Source organism: Syngnathus scovelli, chromosome 14 (genome assembly GCF_024217435.2).
Source record: "Syngnathus scovelli strain Florida chromosome 14, RoL_Ssco_1.2, whole genome shotgun sequence".
Taxonomy (NCBI): domain Eukaryota; kingdom Metazoa; phylum Chordata; class Actinopteri; order Syngnathiformes; family Syngnathidae; genus Syngnathus; species Syngnathus scovelli.
In genome coordinates, this window is record NC_090860.1 from 10,767,664 (window position 1) to 10,785,392 (window position 17,729).

General features: G+C 40.3%; 1 protein-coding gene across 4 annotated transcripts; it reads left to right on the top strand.

The window, feature by feature from the left end:
* Positions 1 to 936: 936 nt before the first annotated feature.
* exd1 (exonuclease 3'-5' domain containing 1) lies at positions 937 to 17,174 on the top strand. Of its 4 annotated transcripts, XR_007485649.2 has the most exons (12): positions 1,057 to 1,344; positions 1,459 to 1,527; positions 1,598 to 1,631; positions 1,701 to 1,762; positions 1,823 to 1,890; positions 1,963 to 2,049; positions 2,191 to 2,295; positions 2,356 to 2,436; positions 2,517 to 2,660; positions 2,747 to 2,938; positions 3,312 to 3,393; positions 3,612 to 3,748. XR_007485649.2 is itself a non-coding variant. In XM_049739459.2 (11 exons), exons 1-11 carry the CDS (start codon positions 1,221 to 1,223, stop codon positions 15,274 to 15,276), a joined length of 1,077 nt encoding a protein of 358 aa, XP_049595416.1. In that variant the 5' UTR covers positions 937 to 1,220; the 3' UTR covers positions 15,277 to 17,174. The 4 variants fall into 4 exon arrangements, 3 of the variants coding, with proteins under 3 accessions (XP_049595416.1, XP_049595415.1, XP_049595414.1); XM_049739459.2 differs by lacking the exons at positions 3,312 to 3,393; positions 3,612 to 3,748 and adding an exon at positions 15,166 to 17,174 and having other exon boundaries at positions 937 to 1,344; XM_049739458.2 differs by lacking the exons at positions 3,312 to 3,393; positions 3,612 to 3,748 and adding an exon at positions 12,463 to 14,467 and having other exon boundaries at positions 939 to 1,344.
* Positions 17,175 to 17,729: the final 555 nt, after the last annotated feature.

Consider the following 17,729-nt stretch of genomic DNA (forward strand, 5'->3'; position numbering starts at 1 on the left):
CTATGTCATTAACTGCACTGCAAAGTGGGGAGAGGAACTCCTCTGAGCGTCACGCTCGGTTGCCAGTCACTTTTCTTGATTCAACTTTCACAGGTGTTTAGACTAGTGAAGACATATTCCTAAAGTATATGATGTAATTTGATCAGTTTTGGTTTTTTTGGGGAAATCCCAACACGAACATAACTCAGATATGATAGAAAATTGTCTGTGGGTGTCTGCTGGGTTAAAATTCAATTAAAAAGTAATCCACATTGAACAATAGGCAGCATTTCAATTTTATCCAGTTTATGCATGTGACAGCATGATTAACTTTTTTTTTATGTCAGTTAAAACCAATGTGATGTGGGCATGCATATCAGAACTTGTAGTTCTAGTTTGTGCATGTGACAGCATGATTAACTTTTTTTTTTTTTTAATCCCAGTTAAAACAAATGTGATATGGGCATGCATATCAGCACTTGTACTGTCAACCCAAGTTTAATCCAATTCTGATCCGGATTCTATTGTTTTATCACAGAGATGTGCAGCATAAGACGCAATGACAAACCAATGCAATCCAGCACTGATCCATTTTGTGAATATCTGGAATTGAATTAAATCATCTCAAATCCAGTTTAAATCAGATGTGATCAGTAATTATCAGTTGTCAACTTTTTAAAGCAGGTCCATGTCCAAGCAGGTGAGCATACAAAAGCTATAAACAAGAAATGATTTGACATTGGATCAAATTAAGCTTTTGCAGAACTACATAAGAAACACATCCAATACTAAACATTTCCTACATCTTTACTACTTTATTTATATAATGTTTATAGTAAGTATCGCTCATGATAGAACTTATTTTATATGGCTTATGTAATGTGCTACGTACATGCAATAAGCCTGCCCCCATGTGGCTGAAAAGCAATACAATTATGTACTGTAGTCATATTGCTTAATTTGCTTACACGAGTTACAATAAATAATAATAATAATAATGAATGAATGACTAAATATTAACACGTCTTTCAGATAGCGAAATCAATTTTATTTGAAAAGAAAAATATTCAAGAATAATATATATATTTTTTTTAAATCTATTTTTTTCCCAAACGCGCGGGTTGTTCTTGAACGCAACATCAAGTTAGCTTGATTGCCTCTTTAAGGTGTTGATGTCCGCGTTCGATTGTTAACTTACTATTGAGTTTATTTAATTTAACGACACTCAATTGCCGCTCAAAATGGCAGATTATTCATTCTCAAATATATTCCAAGGCAAACGTATTAAAATTACTCTTAAATCGTCGTTTTGCGTCGGCGTTGTGCAACGAATCGGCTCTAGCAAAACGGTGACCCTCACGAACGGTATTAAGTTTTACTTTTATTTATTTAGTATTGTAACTAATTACTTAAACATAATTAAAGCTAATACTTCGTTGGACATTAAACATCTTTTTTAATTGAAATGGTGTGTTTCAGTCGTGTATGGCGATAATGGCCGCGAACTTCCCGGAAGTAGATTATTCTTCGGCCATGAGTTTGTGAATGGTGAGTACAAAACCCCAACAAATATTTTTTTGGTGAAAATTCCACAAAATAACAAGCTGTGAATTCATAGTGGAGTTTGTCAATGACGAGGACAAAAAGCATGGGTAAGTCCTTGTCAATAAATCTCACCTTGGAAGCAAAAAATGGATTTAGAGCTGTTAAATTTTGCACAGAAATATTCCTGAAGACCACTTGAAGCTGTCTGAATTCCAGCCATTCAAGAATTTTTACCACGGTCAGTAATCATCAAAATAAAAACACTAATTGCTGATTAATAATGTCTTTATCTTCATAGCTGAGGATGATGATGAATACATCAAATTTGAAGTTATTAATGCCTTTCATGAGAAATTTGGACCCGCTGTAAGTAGTTTTTAGAGTCCTCAGGATTCCATATTGTACAATCGCTAGATTGTTTGTGATGTTACTTTATAGATGATGCAAATTAAGAAGCAGCATGTGGTTGGCGTTGGGGCTGATGGGGTGGACATGTACAAGCATGGCCGACTGTGTTGGCTTCAGGTGAGAAATCTGGTGTCATTTCAAGGTTAAGACAAGATAATGTTCATTAGTCATCATGTATTGCATTTTCAGTAAAATTCCAAACATTAGGGTCACTCCAATGTCATCTGTATCTAATTATGTTTTTTGTTTGTGTCTTAGATTGCCACCAAACATAAGGTTTATCTCTTTGACATTCTCTTGCTTGGAGAGAAAGCCTTTAAAAACGGTCTGACTATGATTCTCGAGAGTAAGCGCATACTGAAGGTGAGAAGTCGTACATGCTTTTTTGGGGGGGGGCTTTGTTGATTGTGTTATGTGACACAGGTCGTTCATGACTGCAGAGCGATTGCCGGGTGTCTGATGACACAACACGGCGTGAAGATGACGAATGTCTTTGACACTCAGGTACAGGAAGAAAGAATGGTGGCAATATGTACATCCTTGTGGCACCATTTTTTTTTTAAAGCTACCTTTACCCTACCAAGGTGGCAGATGTCATGTGCTTTCACTCTGAGACTGGAGGATTCTTTCCTCACAAAGTAAGCACTCTTCATGAGCTGGTGAGTCGCCACCTGAAGTTGCCCTCCTCCCACCTCTCCGTCTTAGAGACCAAGTCCCAGTTTACCGAGGTACATCTTGATGGAGGATAATGCAGGTTACTCCACCTGATCAGTCAATTGTCATGACAGCGGTGTGTTTTTATTTTTAATCGCAGGAGGAAAGCAAGTTGTGGTACAACCGTCCATGTCCTTTACCATTGCTAAACGTGATGGCGCTGTCTGTGATCCACTTGCAACCTCTCAGAATGGCACTGCTGGATTGTCTTCTCACGGACTACATGGCTTTAGTGGATGTCTACCTCTCAAATAGCCAGTATCCAAATGAAGATTTGGAAAGCATCAATATGGTAGGAATCCGTTTTCCGGGTAGTAAATTTAAATATTTATTAATATTACATTAAAATATGTAATGCAAATGTCATCCAGCCATTTAGCAGCACCATAATTTTTTATTTTTATTTTTTTTTATTTTTATAAATGTGCCTATAACTTGAAAGTCATCTGGGGTCATGGTCTGGATTGTGGTACACTTTTCATGAAATATTTGGTGGGGTTACTTTTGGTTGCTGTATCTTCGGGGTGGCAGAAAAAGAGTCACTCCTGCTGACTTAAATTGAAAAAGTGTTTGGTATTATTCTGTCAGTCAGACCCCAAAGGGTTCAGGGTTTTTAATTTACTTAGAAAATATAAAAATGATTTCATCTGAACCTGTCGGTGAAGAGGATACGTTGATTCAATGGATGACATAAAAATTTGTACAAAGAAGATGCCCACTTCTAAAAGGACCAAACCGCAATCACAGGTATGTGTAAAATATTTTTTTTTTTGTGTAACATCAAACTATAATTCCTGTAAAGTAATTTGAGCTTTATAGCGGGATATCCATGTTAGCATTAAAAATGCATGCCATTAATTCGAGCTATAAGAAGTCAGTTAGCCTTTCCGTCGATGATCATGTTAATGAGATCTGAATTATTTTCACTTTTTAAACAAATTGAAATGCTGTACTTTCTACCGCAGGAGAAAGTGTTTGACTTGCCGGATGAGCTCAGGATGTTGGATCAGATGCACTGCGAGCGTCGTGAGTGTGCCGTCAAACGCTACCCCACTACAGACAAAGGTCTGCTGATCCGTTCCGGTCCTCGAACGGAGACCCCACTCCAAACCTCACCTGCGCCAGAGCAACACGAATCCACAGAGCCTACCGTGGAACCGCAATCGCCGACACCACCGTTGGAAGCCGATGAAAACGCCTTCCCCACTTTTGTGGATGTGGCCACTCCAGATCCGGTCCCAGACACCACATCAGACCAAGTGAGCGAAATGTCTTTCGGTGGTGGAGTTAAAGATTTAGCATCGCTTTTGATGGAAGTCATGGGTTGAAGGAGCCCTTCTAGCAAAGAATGACCAAGTTAGAGGAGAAGTAGTAGTCTTTGGGTTCAGGCAGGTCATTTACTGTTCAGACTGCCACAAGCCAAGTATGTTTGTTGGTCTATACATTGACCACTAGATGGCAGTAAACATTTTGTTTTGTTCAACTACTTTGTGCATGCATCTGTTTGCAATGTAGAATGCTGCCAGTTTTGAGTTCTGGATTAAAATAAGATTTTCCTCTTTCAGATGTGAGTGTAGAGTGATTCTTACGCCACAAATATTCTGTACTTGACCACCATGATGATTACTGAAATCCATTACAAGAGCTGTATTGTTCTGCCTTTACAATATTCATCTGTGTGCTTATTTATTTAACAATGTGTGAATTGTTTGCAGTTCTGTAGAACAGTAAAACATAATAGTAAAAAAAAAATTTAATCATAAACAATTGATTCAAAAAATTTGACTGTATCTGCCCTAATCTTTTTACAAATCATAATTTGTGGTGTATATGGTACCCCTGAATGCATTAACAGCCATATCTTACTTTACATAGAGTGATTAATGTCTTGGCTTCTTCCTTTCTTTTAATTGGTGCTGAAAAGCTTAACGACATTGATGGATCTAGTTTTAATTGAGAAAAACAAAAACAATTCAGACCTTTTTTTTTTTCCTACTTGACCAAAAAAAAAAGTAAGTCAGGTGGCCAACATCTGCTATGTTCTCCACAGGCGCACAATGGAGATCTTATCCATGTAATGTGCTACATGAGCTGCCATGCTGATTTTGGCAAAAGGGGGGAAATAGCTGCGAATTTGCCAGGATGATAGTGTGTGAAATCATAAGACATGGCCGACAACTCTGCTCTGCCAGTTTTCTGCCAGTGTCTCCTCACAGAGGAGTCGGCCATTTCCAGACCAGTCTAATTGAAAGCATGGAACAGATTAAGGAAGATTTTGATTAGCTCTCTTAGCAACCAGCCCCTCCTTAACGTTTGCTTAACACATGCCCCATTTGAAATGTTATTATTCAGGCCTGTATAATAAATATCCATATCTGGATTTTCTTTTACTATATATTTCAGATACTGTTGGTGTGTGTGTGTGGTAACAGTGGGGGGTCTCTGTCCCATGTCATTGACAACCAGATTGAGGTTCCTATTTTAGAGGACCTTGCATTTCCTCTCCGTCACAATAATGCCTTGTGTGTAGCACTTCCTGTTTCCCAGGCCTGGGAGGAAGGAACAGGGCGCTTGTCACACGGTAGTCACCGTTTCCTTCCCCCTCCTCTCTCCCTTCTCCCTGCTCCCAAAACTTCAGACAGTGTTGTGTCCTTCACAGGGAAAGATGACTGCACTGTTAGCATCCCAGCCGGATACACGGAGACTATTTTTAGCCTCAAGTTGGAAAGGTAGCAAACAGACATAAACACAAAAAGTTTTAGGGTGTCCAGCTGTGTTTATGACCTAAAAATGGAGGCAAGGACAACGATTGTTTTGACTTCGATTTTAGTATGAATAAATCATCAGCATCTCAGTGTATTTAACATTACCATCCACTACCGCAAAATGTTGAAGTTTGAAAATCAACCAAAATGGCCGCTTTTGTAAAAGTTTTTAACATATTAAAACTGAACTTTATTAATTATAGTGGCAAGTGTGTGCGGTCTCCCATTAAACATGAATGTGATTGGTTAAATCTCAATATAACCATTATAAGGGTGTGCACACTTCTGCAACATCTCTGTTTTTTAGTTAATTTCTACAGAAAATCCAGGTCGTGTTAATAGTCACCAAAAAAATTGAATTTGATCAGTAGTGGGTAGACTTGATATATATTTTTTCACACATTGAGTGGTGACCAGTTCAGGGGGGGGTCCCATGATCACATGATCCTAATGAGGACAAACGCACTACTAAATAGCCTAACAAGGCTTCCTTAAAAAGTTAAAGAAAGTCTTGTTTTATTAGCTCACGCACGCCTGGGCATGTCCAGGGTGCTGGGTAACAAAGCAAGCAGGACACGTGTCAGACTGCATTATTGAACACTTGGATTTGTAGCACGCTTGAGGCAGCCCTCCACAACAAAGGTCCCCGCACCAACTGCCTTATTTACTTTCCACCGTATTACTGTCACACTGCAGGGTGTCCAGTTACGAACGCCGCACAAGTGACAGAACATACCAGCGCTCCTAAGCAACCGTGTTCAGCCGCAGATTTGTTCATAATTGATGGACTGTCATTAAATATTAAAAGGCGATTGAGTCCAAAAGCAGCCCCTTTGTATGCATTTCATGTGAGGGTGTGTTTGTACATCATTAGAATTGTTTGTGGAGTTCGCTGACTGTACACGCAAAACCACGCTTCATTTTAATGACTGCTGAACGAACAAAAAAGGTTCCAAACAATTTGGAGCGCTGGCCCATTAATAAGCGCTTTGTTTTCCAGCTTGTTAAATATGTTCTCCCGATTGCACCTGCTAACATGGACATTTTTCGCGCTAATTAATAGCTTCACTTCACGCGAGAGCCGGTCACAAGGAACTTATTTAATTGTCCCGCTGGAGGAACACGATCCGCTTGCTCCTTTGTGGTATTCTGCAAGGCCACAACAAATTAGAAGCATGTCAACAAAATAATCTCAAATTCATTATTCATGTAACCACATGTAATCCTTTTGTATTTATAGGTTGGGCTGGACATAATCAGATATCGGGTTCTACGATGACACTGAACTATAACCCCGCACACTATCGTCCATCTGTTAGCCAAAGCTATTGTTGAATGTTCCTCAAGCCCCTCCACTCAACCCCCCTCCCCAACCACCAGCACCTCTCCCGGGTCCTTGCTCACGTTACAATATGACCCTCTTTTGCTCTCCCCTGGTCACATTCACCAGATCGATGAATATTTAACGTGAGAAAGGACCGCCGATCCAGATGGCCTCTCAAGTACACCAAAAATGAAAACAAAACAGAGCATCAATATTTCAAACTACTTTATTAGCAGTACCTGAACTCAGGAAGGTTCCTGAAAATGCATCAAAACAAATGCATACAAACCTGAACACTAATCCAATCAATAGTAGTAGATAGTTATACTAGTAGTCGACATGTTTCATACACAGCAAGATGTAGGCAGGATGACCTCACGAATGGAAAGAGTGTGACATCATACCAGCATCACACACTAAAACAGTCAACAAAAAAAAAAGCGCACAATAAACAAAGAAGTACGATGGAAAATATTACATATGTCCTTCTGACTCTTTTAGCATTGTCAAATTGAAGTGACGGCTGACTGACCTCCATTTTGTATTTAAAAAGTCTAAGTACTAACTGCCCTTCAGTTGACATTGAGTCAATAAATGTAGCTTAAATATTAATAAATCAAAAACACCCCGAAAATAAAGCTGGATTAAACGGGTATTAAAGGAAATTGCGATTATGAGCAATTTAAATATTCAAACGTATTTATGTGAAACGGGCTATAGGGTGCTTCGGAAGAAAAATGAGAGTTACTCAAAGGGAACCGTGTTTATTTTTGCTTAAAATTGCTAATTAGCAGGCCCCGGCACATTGTTGATTGGAAAGATTGGAGATTAGCTTTTGGCTAATTTTTCATAATTAAAACGGCATTGTGTGTGTGTTGTGTGGTCGTAGCCTGAAGGAGGCAGTGGGAGGACCAGGGCAGGATGAGGCTCCCTGCCGTTGCCTCAATTAGTGCCCGCTGGTTTGGGCCGGCAGCTGCTGCCCGGCCTTGGCACCCTGACAGCCTGGCACCGTGTTGAGGTGTGTTGTCAGGGCCAACCAACAACCCATGAGGGCTAGGGGGGTATCCATACCATGCCCAAGAAACTCTCACAACAGCGGTTTTTGTCTTCCGACCCGCTCGCCGTACTTACTATGGCGAGTCCATTGGATTAGGATGAGATTAAATTTGCTCATTAAAAAATTACATTCACTGGAAAGGGGAAATGCCATTTTAAGCTGATTATATTGAATCATAATGAAGAAACCTGATCAAATGGAATTTTGTTTTGTTGAAATATTACATTTTTTATTTGGGATTGTAGTTCACTTTAATTAATAAAAAAAAAATCCTTTATTATCGAAATTACACAAGCGGAATTATAAAAATCAACATCTGGCTTTAGCTATATTTTGTCAAGCTAGGTACACCCTGAACTGGTCGCGAGTCAAGTGCAGGACACATAAAGGCAAACAATAATATCTGGGAACAAAATGGACTCTTAAATTAAGAGAATATTTAATTCTAAAAAATATTTTCCTCGGGTTGTGCATGAAAGGTTCTACAAATGAGTGGCCCAATAAAAACAAATCCGTTCCCCGTGTTGCTGGTCTGTAATAAAAATGGCCTCACGCAGACCTGCCGGTGGGATTTGGCGGGTTGAACCTGGCCCAGATGTAGCCGCCCATGTCCAGGCACGACTTTGGTCTATTTGTGGGTGTCAAGCGTAGCAGCTGCTATCGCCTTGCCCCAGACAGCTGTATGTGAATATTCATTCAAAGCGTGTTTGTTTGGCCCTGCACTGCGAGCCGCTAAGTGGATCAAAGTGTCATACCGAGACATGCCAAAAGACATTGGAGGTCTTTAGATGGTTCGCCAAGCAATAAATAAAGATCCAAAATACCTAAATCCAACAATTAAAAAAAAAAAATTATCAACAAAGCAATGTTGTACTATGTACTGCCAAATCATTTCATTTTCGCTAGCTGACTGTATCTTGGCTTACACCTCAATTCCGGCTTTGTCCGGTTCCCCTTTGGTGGATGCCATTCAAGTCGAGCCAGGAGGAGACGAAGGACTCACGCATTCAAAGCGGCCGCATTCATGGCTCGGTCAAGCTAGCTTTAGATGTGTTTTGGAGGGAGTTTTAGTAAGTGTTTGGTCAAATCGTGTGCTGGCAAACGACAAATGCGAGCAGTGAATGCGCATTATCGAGTGTTTTTTAGGCGGGAGTAGAAATGAGCAGATGGTCTTTGCTTCTTGGCCTGAATAAGTGGAGGAAACCAGTTGGCACACAGAGGGAGATTTGTGGGCAAACTGTTTTTACCTCCCCTCTCTTTGTGCTGTAATGGGGAAAGCAAAATGGACGATTACCGCCGGTGGACAATGGCCGCCGGGCTCTAATGGGACCAAAGTGTTTGTGATGCTGCTGTTGGTGCTCACTATTTTTGACAATCGTTGCATTATTTTACCATCACGAGATCACTCTGTGTGTTAAAAAAAATCATTCCAGATTTGTTTCAGTTAGCTATGAAAAGATTAATAGTAATCGTGCCTAATTTTTAATTGATCTCACAAATTTGACAGTGTCTTGTTATACCTAATAATAATGAGATTAACCTTCCCCTATGAACTGTAGCATCATAATTCCCAACAGAGGGGTTTGTTTGTATTTTGTCCTTGCTTAATTAGTCGGCTACTCTCCTAATCAGTAGCCTGCTTAACGTCGTTCTTGAGTACCAGCCGCAAACATGGTGGCGTGGTGATAATTGCTTTTGTTACTTAGAGAAGCAATTCCCAATCAGTGCTCTATGAGATCATCAACTATGTGAATCACTTAAATTGCCTGAAAAATATAATTTATTTCTTACAAGCAATTTTTTTTTAACTCATTCACTACCATTGACGTCTATAGACGGATGGATGGTTGAGAGTTGTTATTGTCTGCAGGGCGAGCCATGTTGTCTGCAAAGATTCTCTTTCAAGTGATGATAGTTTTAGCAGCAGTAGTAGTAGTCACGATGAGGAATAAAGACTCAGTTTCCCAAAGGACAAACAGGAACCAACTTCAATGTAGCCCAGATGCTTATCTTGTTCTCCCGTGACTGCTGTCTCGTCATCGGAAAATTAAATGTTGTTTTGATGGTCCTTTGAGTCAAACGGTGTATTGTGTAGAGTGGAGAAAAAAAATACTAAGAGTCAGACCTTTGTGTCTTTTTGTTTTCCTGACTTGTGAAGATGTCTTCTGCCCGAAAGTGAAAAGCTTGGATGTACTTTCTCATGCTACTAAACGAGTCTCACCTACTATCTCAGTCCAACTGTATTTGTTCCTGCGCTAAACTGCCTGAGTGTAACATAATTCGGAGCAAACATCAAGCTTTGCATAAACAATCAAAGCTGGAGAACAATCCGCTTTGCTGTTAGGAAGGAATTTCCTTTTGGAAGAAAAAAATAGCTATTTTACTGTGTTTTCATATAGAATTCTTTTTCCTAGCCCAAAATGATTGCCAGGGCCATTTTTTCTTTATCAAAGCAATATAAAATGTTATTAAAGGGGATATATTTTTTAAAACATTTTTAATGTGACAAGTTCCCAGTATAGTCCATCTCAGCGCGGCCTTCTTTGACATGCTTATAGAAGTTAAAAAATTAAATAGGCCTGTTGGTTTCAAAGGACACACTGCTGTTGTTGGCATACTTTACTACATGTTTTGATTCTCACTCCTTTGACCTCTATCCTGACTCTACAGAGAACTTTTAATTCTCCATCCCCGTCAATCTTAGTGTCTTCTGACGTCACTGCCAACCATGGGAACGTCGGTCATGACGGGTAGGAGAGCCCTTGAGGGAATACCGAGTAAAAGCCAAAAAAAGCATGCTGTCAAAGTTGCTCTGTGATGCTTGTTGACTTCCAATTTGCTCTGATTTAAAAAACATTTTCTCATAAAATAAAATTAGAATTTGAATAATCTGTCCAAGTCAGCTGCTGTTAGGATAAGACACATTTTTCTTTCAATTGTGTTTACTAAAAAATCTTTGGATTCTCCACTGACACCTAAAATAGGTCGCTGGAGCACGAGGATTGATTAAAAGCCAGGATGTGTGTGAGACATCCTCTAATGCGCAGGAATTCCCTCATTAAAGTGTGTCAGGTTGAAGGTTATTAGCAATCCGGATTTGGCGTAAACACTGGGTGGTCCCTCTTGAATTCTCAACTAAACACAGGAGGTTACGATTGTCTCAAATATGCAAATTCCAATCACTTTGCTCATACTCGAGTGTTCTAGATAATCCGTCTCTGAAAAACCCGAGTGGCTGTAATCTGAGCGACCATTACCATATCTGTGCCATGTAAAGTTCAGGGGGCCACATCAGGACCCTGATTTTGTTGTTGTTTCTCACCCTTTCCTGGCTCTCATGTTTGACAAATCGTTTCCAGCTAATTTACGATGGTCAAACTGTGGGAGAACAATACCCCGCGGACGTTAACCCGGCACAAGCTCCACCGCATGCCCTAGAGAAGAGTGAGGTGCTCACAGGAAACACTAGCTGAGATAACAAGATAGTACGGAAGGCGGGGCCACCGAAAGGCCACCTTGGGGGGCTTCTGTGGAGTCAACTCGGATAATTCTACATTTGATTCCAGCCATTTATGTGTGACGTCACTGAAGCTAATAGTGTGCATTTGCAGTGCTTAATTATATGTATTCAGTCAAATTATCATTTTTGCATCCCTTATGCCCCCCCACTATTCGCCACCTGTCCCCAATCCACCTGTAGTCATCACTCAGCCATGAGAAATAGTCATTTAAGCATAATTATATCAACAGCTGCACCAAACCTCAATAACAACACCGTAAAAAAAATGCTGATTCGACTGTAATAGTAAAAGCTTGGCCGACGTTAGCATAAACGTTAGCGCAAACGATGTGGGTTGGGGGTTAAGCAATACAGGTGACATGGAGGACAGCGGGGTGAAGGCTATACGAGGCAGGCTAATTGATGAGCCTACTTGTTTTCACTGCGTCTCGATATAGGCACGCGGAGGAAAAGGAAGGCCGTCTTCCAAGGCTGCCGTGTTTGTGTAGTGAGGACAGAGGTGACGCGTCAGGAAGGACTTTGAGTCGCGGCTCATTAAAGCGCTCCTTCTGTTTGCCAGCCACTTCCATCACCATTAAGTGTCTCTTCCGAGGGGATCCTAGTGGGAAAGTCGGAACCATACCAAACGGGGAGAGATCAATGAATGGTCCGCCGGAACCAATAGGGGCCCGGGCGAAAGAGGAAATCACCTGATGTGAGCCGGCTCAGATGAATAGTCCACGTAGGCAGGTGCTTCCTGAATCCAGCACGGCCTCGCTGCACCTTTCCTAAAAACACCTTCCATCCCTGAATGTTTCCTCTTGATTGCTAGCAAACATTGCTAGTCAGTGAAAAGCAACGAGAATGAATCGGGGCGATGATGACAAATATACAAGGTAGTAAAGATAAGTGCAGTTAGCATGTTGATGTAGCAAGGTGAGAAAGCGAGACTTTTGCCGACACAACGAAAAGGGAAACGCGTCTTCCTATTGGCCATCTCACTCGATTACCTTTTTGTCTCCATTCTCCTCTTTCTTTCTTTCGGGTTTTGCTGCTCGCCGTGTGATTGTTTTGCGTTGTCCAATGAGGAAGGAAACCAGTGTGAGAAAGTGCCTGTTCTTTCGGGACCGACAGGAATTGGCTTCATCACAAGCGGTTCCTTTTTTTGCAGCTGGAACAATGCACTGGCGTCACACCCCTCGACTGGACCTCGGCATTTCACATGGAAAAATGCTCACAGAATTCCGCTCCCAGGCTCGGCGTAAAAAGCCAGAGAGGATGGGACTAGGGTGAGAGGGCGGGAGGTGGAAGGCGGGAGGGGTTACCGTCCGAGCGGGTGACGCGAGGTAAAAGTAAAGCGGCGCCCGTCGAAAAATTACAGCATGTCACAAGACACAAATAAAAAAATTTATCCTCCCAATGCTGGAGTCATAAATGATGTCGGAATAATAAATCGGAGTTGCCTCACGTCACACAATCCTTAAAAATAAATAAACCTAAATTGAGTCACTCATCTCCTCTCCCCCGAAACAAACAATTGTTTTGCATTGTGTTGCAGGTTAACTGGATTCTCCTCAGAGGTTACATAAGCTTGTCATGTTTATAATTACCGTGAGAGGGTACACACGGCTACGCTCTCAGAGCCTTATCGCCACTGACATATTACACTGAATTATTTTGATAAACCTCCAATTTTTAGTATATATGCCTAAAATCTGCTTTTTAATATATTAGTGCCCGTGTAGTGATTCTTTCTGTCTTTCTCAGAAAATTACCACTATAAATTATTTTCCACACAAACAATTATTTTGTTCTGTTCCTGCTGCTGTGGGTTGTAAAATAAACAAATTAGCTCCAACAGTTCCACGCGTGCTGTTTTACTATCAGTGTCATTCATCACCCGGGGTAATAGATCATTGTGGAAAGTATGAGAGCCGAAATTCTTTTAGAGAGATTGATAAGCGTAATGGAGTGAATTGTTTGTGTGACTGTCGGGAAATACACCAACTTTCTGTCTGGATGAAGCTTCTTAATGTGTGAATATTTCACACTGGACAGCAGCCGGCAATCATTTTAGTCATTTTTTTCCTCATATGGTTGAAAGATATTCCCGTATTATTTTGACTGCTTGTTTGCCCTTTTGTAGGATTGTGGGAAAATTATATAATGATTGGGCCAAGAAGTTTCATTTTAGAAAGGCTGGGTTGCTGTCGGACCCTTCGCCACAAGGCTCCCATCAGGAGGATAAATCAGTCGACCTCAGTACGCTGCTGAGTAAGCACGATCAAACATGGCATGGAGCCCACAAACTCCGTATCTTCCATCTGGCCATCTTGCCGACTTGAGTAGGAATTACTCAGCACAAAAGCATTTGCATGCATTGTTTGTCTTTTCCGAGTGGAGATGAGTGAATGTCCAGTATGTAGACAAGGCGTACTCGTAAGGTCAATTACAGTTCAGGGGTCTTACGTGACCAATTTTTCACAATTGGTCAAATGTGTAGGTGGCGCAATCGTCGTTTTCACAATCTTTATCGTGTTTCATCTAACATCTGGCACTCAACAAGTTGAATTCCACCAAGGCAAAAAAAAGGTTTGGTGACTGTTTGTGGGAACATGGCGATTTAAGTAAGGGCAGTTTCTACATGCATCCATGTAAACAAACAATGTTCCAGAAAAGCTGAGGAGGTCATGTGCCCTTGGTCAGGAAATGTTAGAACAACAACAGATAACAGCCATCATTAAGCTGTTTGAAAATTCAAGCAGGTCCCGATCGCACCAAAAATACCATCAGTAAGTTACAAGATAAAATGATCAGATACCAATCACGCTAATAGTGCTAATGTGAATTTCCTGCGGCAATTAGAACATCAAAGCGTTTCCATGATTAATGTGACTTTGATGATATTATGAACTGCGTGGACAAACCTTTTTTTGTCTAAGGTTGAACGAGACCAGCGGTTCTCGAAAAAGTAACTTTCCACCATCTTGACCAACAGTAAAGTGCAGTAGCATAGTAGGCCTAAGTGTTCATTAAAAAGCTGGTTTTATTCCAAAGAGTATTTATATTATTATTGTGATATTAATATATATAATATTAATATAAACCAGAGAGAGAAAATTAACATGCAGTAAAACTCTTCTTTTTATTAAGCTACCTCGTAACTGTTTTTAATTTGTGACAGGAAGTGAAATAATCTTTGAGTAGCAGTGGTAATGCCTCCTCCATGTGTCAAAATTGGAGCAGATCAATAAAAGCTCCTTCTGGCCTGCCTAATGACAGTCTTCGGCAACCTGGCACAAACTTCCAAGTTGTTTGTGTGTGAATTATACCCGCAAGCCTAACTGATGTTACGATGCTTGCATCAAGATGATGCCCCGTCACCGTGTCGACATTTACTCTTCCATCAACATTCAGCACTTTAAATAAGCAGAGTGTTGTTAGTTGCGGTGTAACGGTACACAGGAGCGCTGACAGTGCCGTGTTGTGGCAACACGCAAGCAAGCGGGTGTTTGGAAAGTTCCACAAAGAAGATATTTAAGGAATCGCTTGAGTTGTGCAGGTTATACAGTAGGTCACATAAATGATCTAAAATGTTTTGAACTTATTTATCTTGGTTTAAAATTTGAAGAGGGGTGTGTTGACTTTTTATATCCATTGTACCCTTGTCTTGGTAGTTTTATTTATACTATAATTGATGTTCATGCTCTAATTTAAAAAAAATAATACTAGTTATTCAACTATTTGTGTTTTTTTTTAATTTTGTTAAAAAAAATACAATTTAAAAAAAAATCCCAGTTATTCAGTACTTGAGATTTTATTTTTATTTTTTTTTTACCTGAGTTATACATTTTTTAAAATGTCTTATCTCCAGTGGCCAGGGACGTCGATGGCCGACATCCACTGGCAGCGCATATCAAAAGCCTCATTGATTTCCTGGACAGATTGTGGCATCCAAATCAAACGTGTTGTAAAGAATTGTTAAACTGCCTCTCATTAAACATGGCAGGTGGGCCCATCTGTTAAAACTACTAGCTCATTTCCTTTCTGCCCCTGTTGGAAGAACCATAGCAGGTCACCACAGTCAAGCTACAAAGAAGGCAAGATGAAGTCACTCATGGCATTTAACTATTATTTTCTCTAACTCTGACCAGGACCAATATGTTGTCAAAATATATGACTATCAACACAATGTGAGTGTCACTGGTGGGCCAAATGCTAAGAGACTAGCAATAGCTAGCCCATAATACAGGCAGTTCATTCCCAGATTCAGAATTTAGTCAGCATTGCTGGCAGTAATTCCGATTCATTTCCAGGATGAACAATCTCAGCAAATTCTGAGGAACTCCTTGTTGAATTTCCTAACTCATTGACTTTGCCAGCTCCATGATTTCAATCCCTAGCTAAGAAGTATTGTTTGTAGCTGAACCAAACAAACGGAATTAAGCAATTTCGCATCCCTAATAACGCATCCATTCCCTTCATACACAAGTGGTCCTTATGTACCACTTCATTTCCCCTAATCAGCATGCTGTGTTTAAGATCTGGGCGCCAGCTGAGAGGCCATAGAACAATTGCAAGTCAGCTTTACAAAACACTGTCACAGAGAAAAATGATTTCCTATTGTGAGTGCAGATGGAACCGTAGAGCTTCCAAAACTGTGTTTATTCCAGAGCAACATTGTCGAGAAGAGCTTGTGAGGTAATTGTTTGCACTGGCCCAGCGTAAAAAACCCGATTGCTGAATGTGCCGTCCATGTTGATGTCCATTTATACAGTCACTTCCTATTGCTCAGAGCAAAGATTTCAAAAGTCTTATACCGTTTAAGTCACTACGACGTCAATAGAACTACCCACCCCCGAGAATTACAATGCTAACCCCCGCCTGAAGAAATCCTGCAAACAGATGGCCAAAAGTGACGCTATATGTCTTCTTCTTGGCTCTACCAAATTTGTCTCTCGGATACGATGCGATTCAAGGATGGTTAGATTCGAAAATCGGATGATTCAGTTCGATTCATTAAGGTCACGATTGATTTCAATATGCTGTTGAGAACCCGAAGCAGTTGGTATCCAGTTTCCGTGTATCCACCCGCGTTCTATAAACCAGAACTTCTCAAACTTTTCTCTCAAGAATTTTTTTAATTTTTGTAGACCGCCCAAATATAACTCAACAACCCCCAGGTGTTTCTGCCATTTCTCGATCACACCTCTGTAAACTCACGGGATGAATATAAAAAAGTCATTTGCACATATCTGAACCTGAAAATTAGGTGCTAGCGCTAACTGCTATTTAAAGACCCAGTTAGTGGTGGGAACGTCAAACAATTCAAGTTCGCTATGAAATATCCAGCCCTCTTACTCACACGACTTTGGACTTAATAGTCCATTGTCTGGTCCTTAAATTGGAGTAGTCGGGAGTTGGCGATGAAGTCATCGCTACAGGAGAGCCAGGGAGCCACGCTCCTTCATGGCCAGGGAACGTTGGCAAAATCCTGTTCCCTCAATCGAAATCCCGCCCGGACACGTTTGGCCTGTTGCAGGAGTGATAAAGCACACAATGCCCTGTGCCCAGCGTGAGCTGAGAAAACATGTACAGTAGAAGGCATTTGAATTTGCTTTCTATACTCTTTTCACTTCATTTTTCTCTTCCTCCCGTGTGGGAACAATTGCACACACTTGAAAGGAGATGAAAGTGTGCTTTAAGTGGTGCGAGTGGGTGTTATTTTAGTAAACATAGCCCCACTATGCTTTCCAATGAATACAAATGGCTTTTCAATTGCTGACATTATTGGATATGAATTATGATGTATGATAAAGTACATTAATAGCTGGGTGTTTAGTTTTGGTTGAGACTTTTTTTTTACCAGCCATAAACAATAACGTACAGTTTGATTTTTCTCACACTATCCAGTTATTTGTCATATCCCCGATTTCACAATCGAGTATCAATTTGTATAGATTTAATAGAAATTCACCTGCAGCAAATAATTTTAAGGAAAATCTATGTCTGTGTGTATTTGCTGAATTAATACAGTGAATGAAGGCTAATGTAATGTAAAAATGTAGCTTGTGTCATGATATATTTGTCATCCATTATGCCCTGAGGAGGAGGGGGGTGGCACTGCCCCCGCTAAAAAATGCTAGCACCCCCCCTGGGGCCAGGCCAGATAATTAACTTTTGGGAATTTTCTTATTTTCCTGGAAATCTTTTCAACATTTCCACTGATACCCGCAAATAACATATAATGAAGATTTATTAGTGGTTTCGAAACAATTTTTAAACACATTTTATTTCATATTATTTAGAATGACTTTTTCCTACATATATATTTTTGTCTCAGGGCAAGAATCATTTTCATAAGTGCATGTTTCTGTACTTTATTATTTTTAAATCTAGTTGAAAAAGCCCCAAATTGCTTACAGTAGATAATAATCA

Bases quoted from the DNA above. Each gene is read 5' to 3' on its own strand.
- exd1 (XM_049739457.2), top strand. From the start codon at position 1,221: ATGGCAGATTATTCATTCTCAAATATATTCCAAGGCAAACGTATTAAA. The intron at 1,345-1,458 runs GTATTAAGTTTT...GGTGTGTTTCAG, and splicing joins AACGGTGACCCTCACGAACG to TCGTGTATGGCGATAATGGC. The intron at 2,437-2,516 runs GTACAGGAAGAA...TACCCTACCAAG, and splicing joins CGAATGTCTTTGACACTCAG to GTGGCAGATGTCATGTGCTT.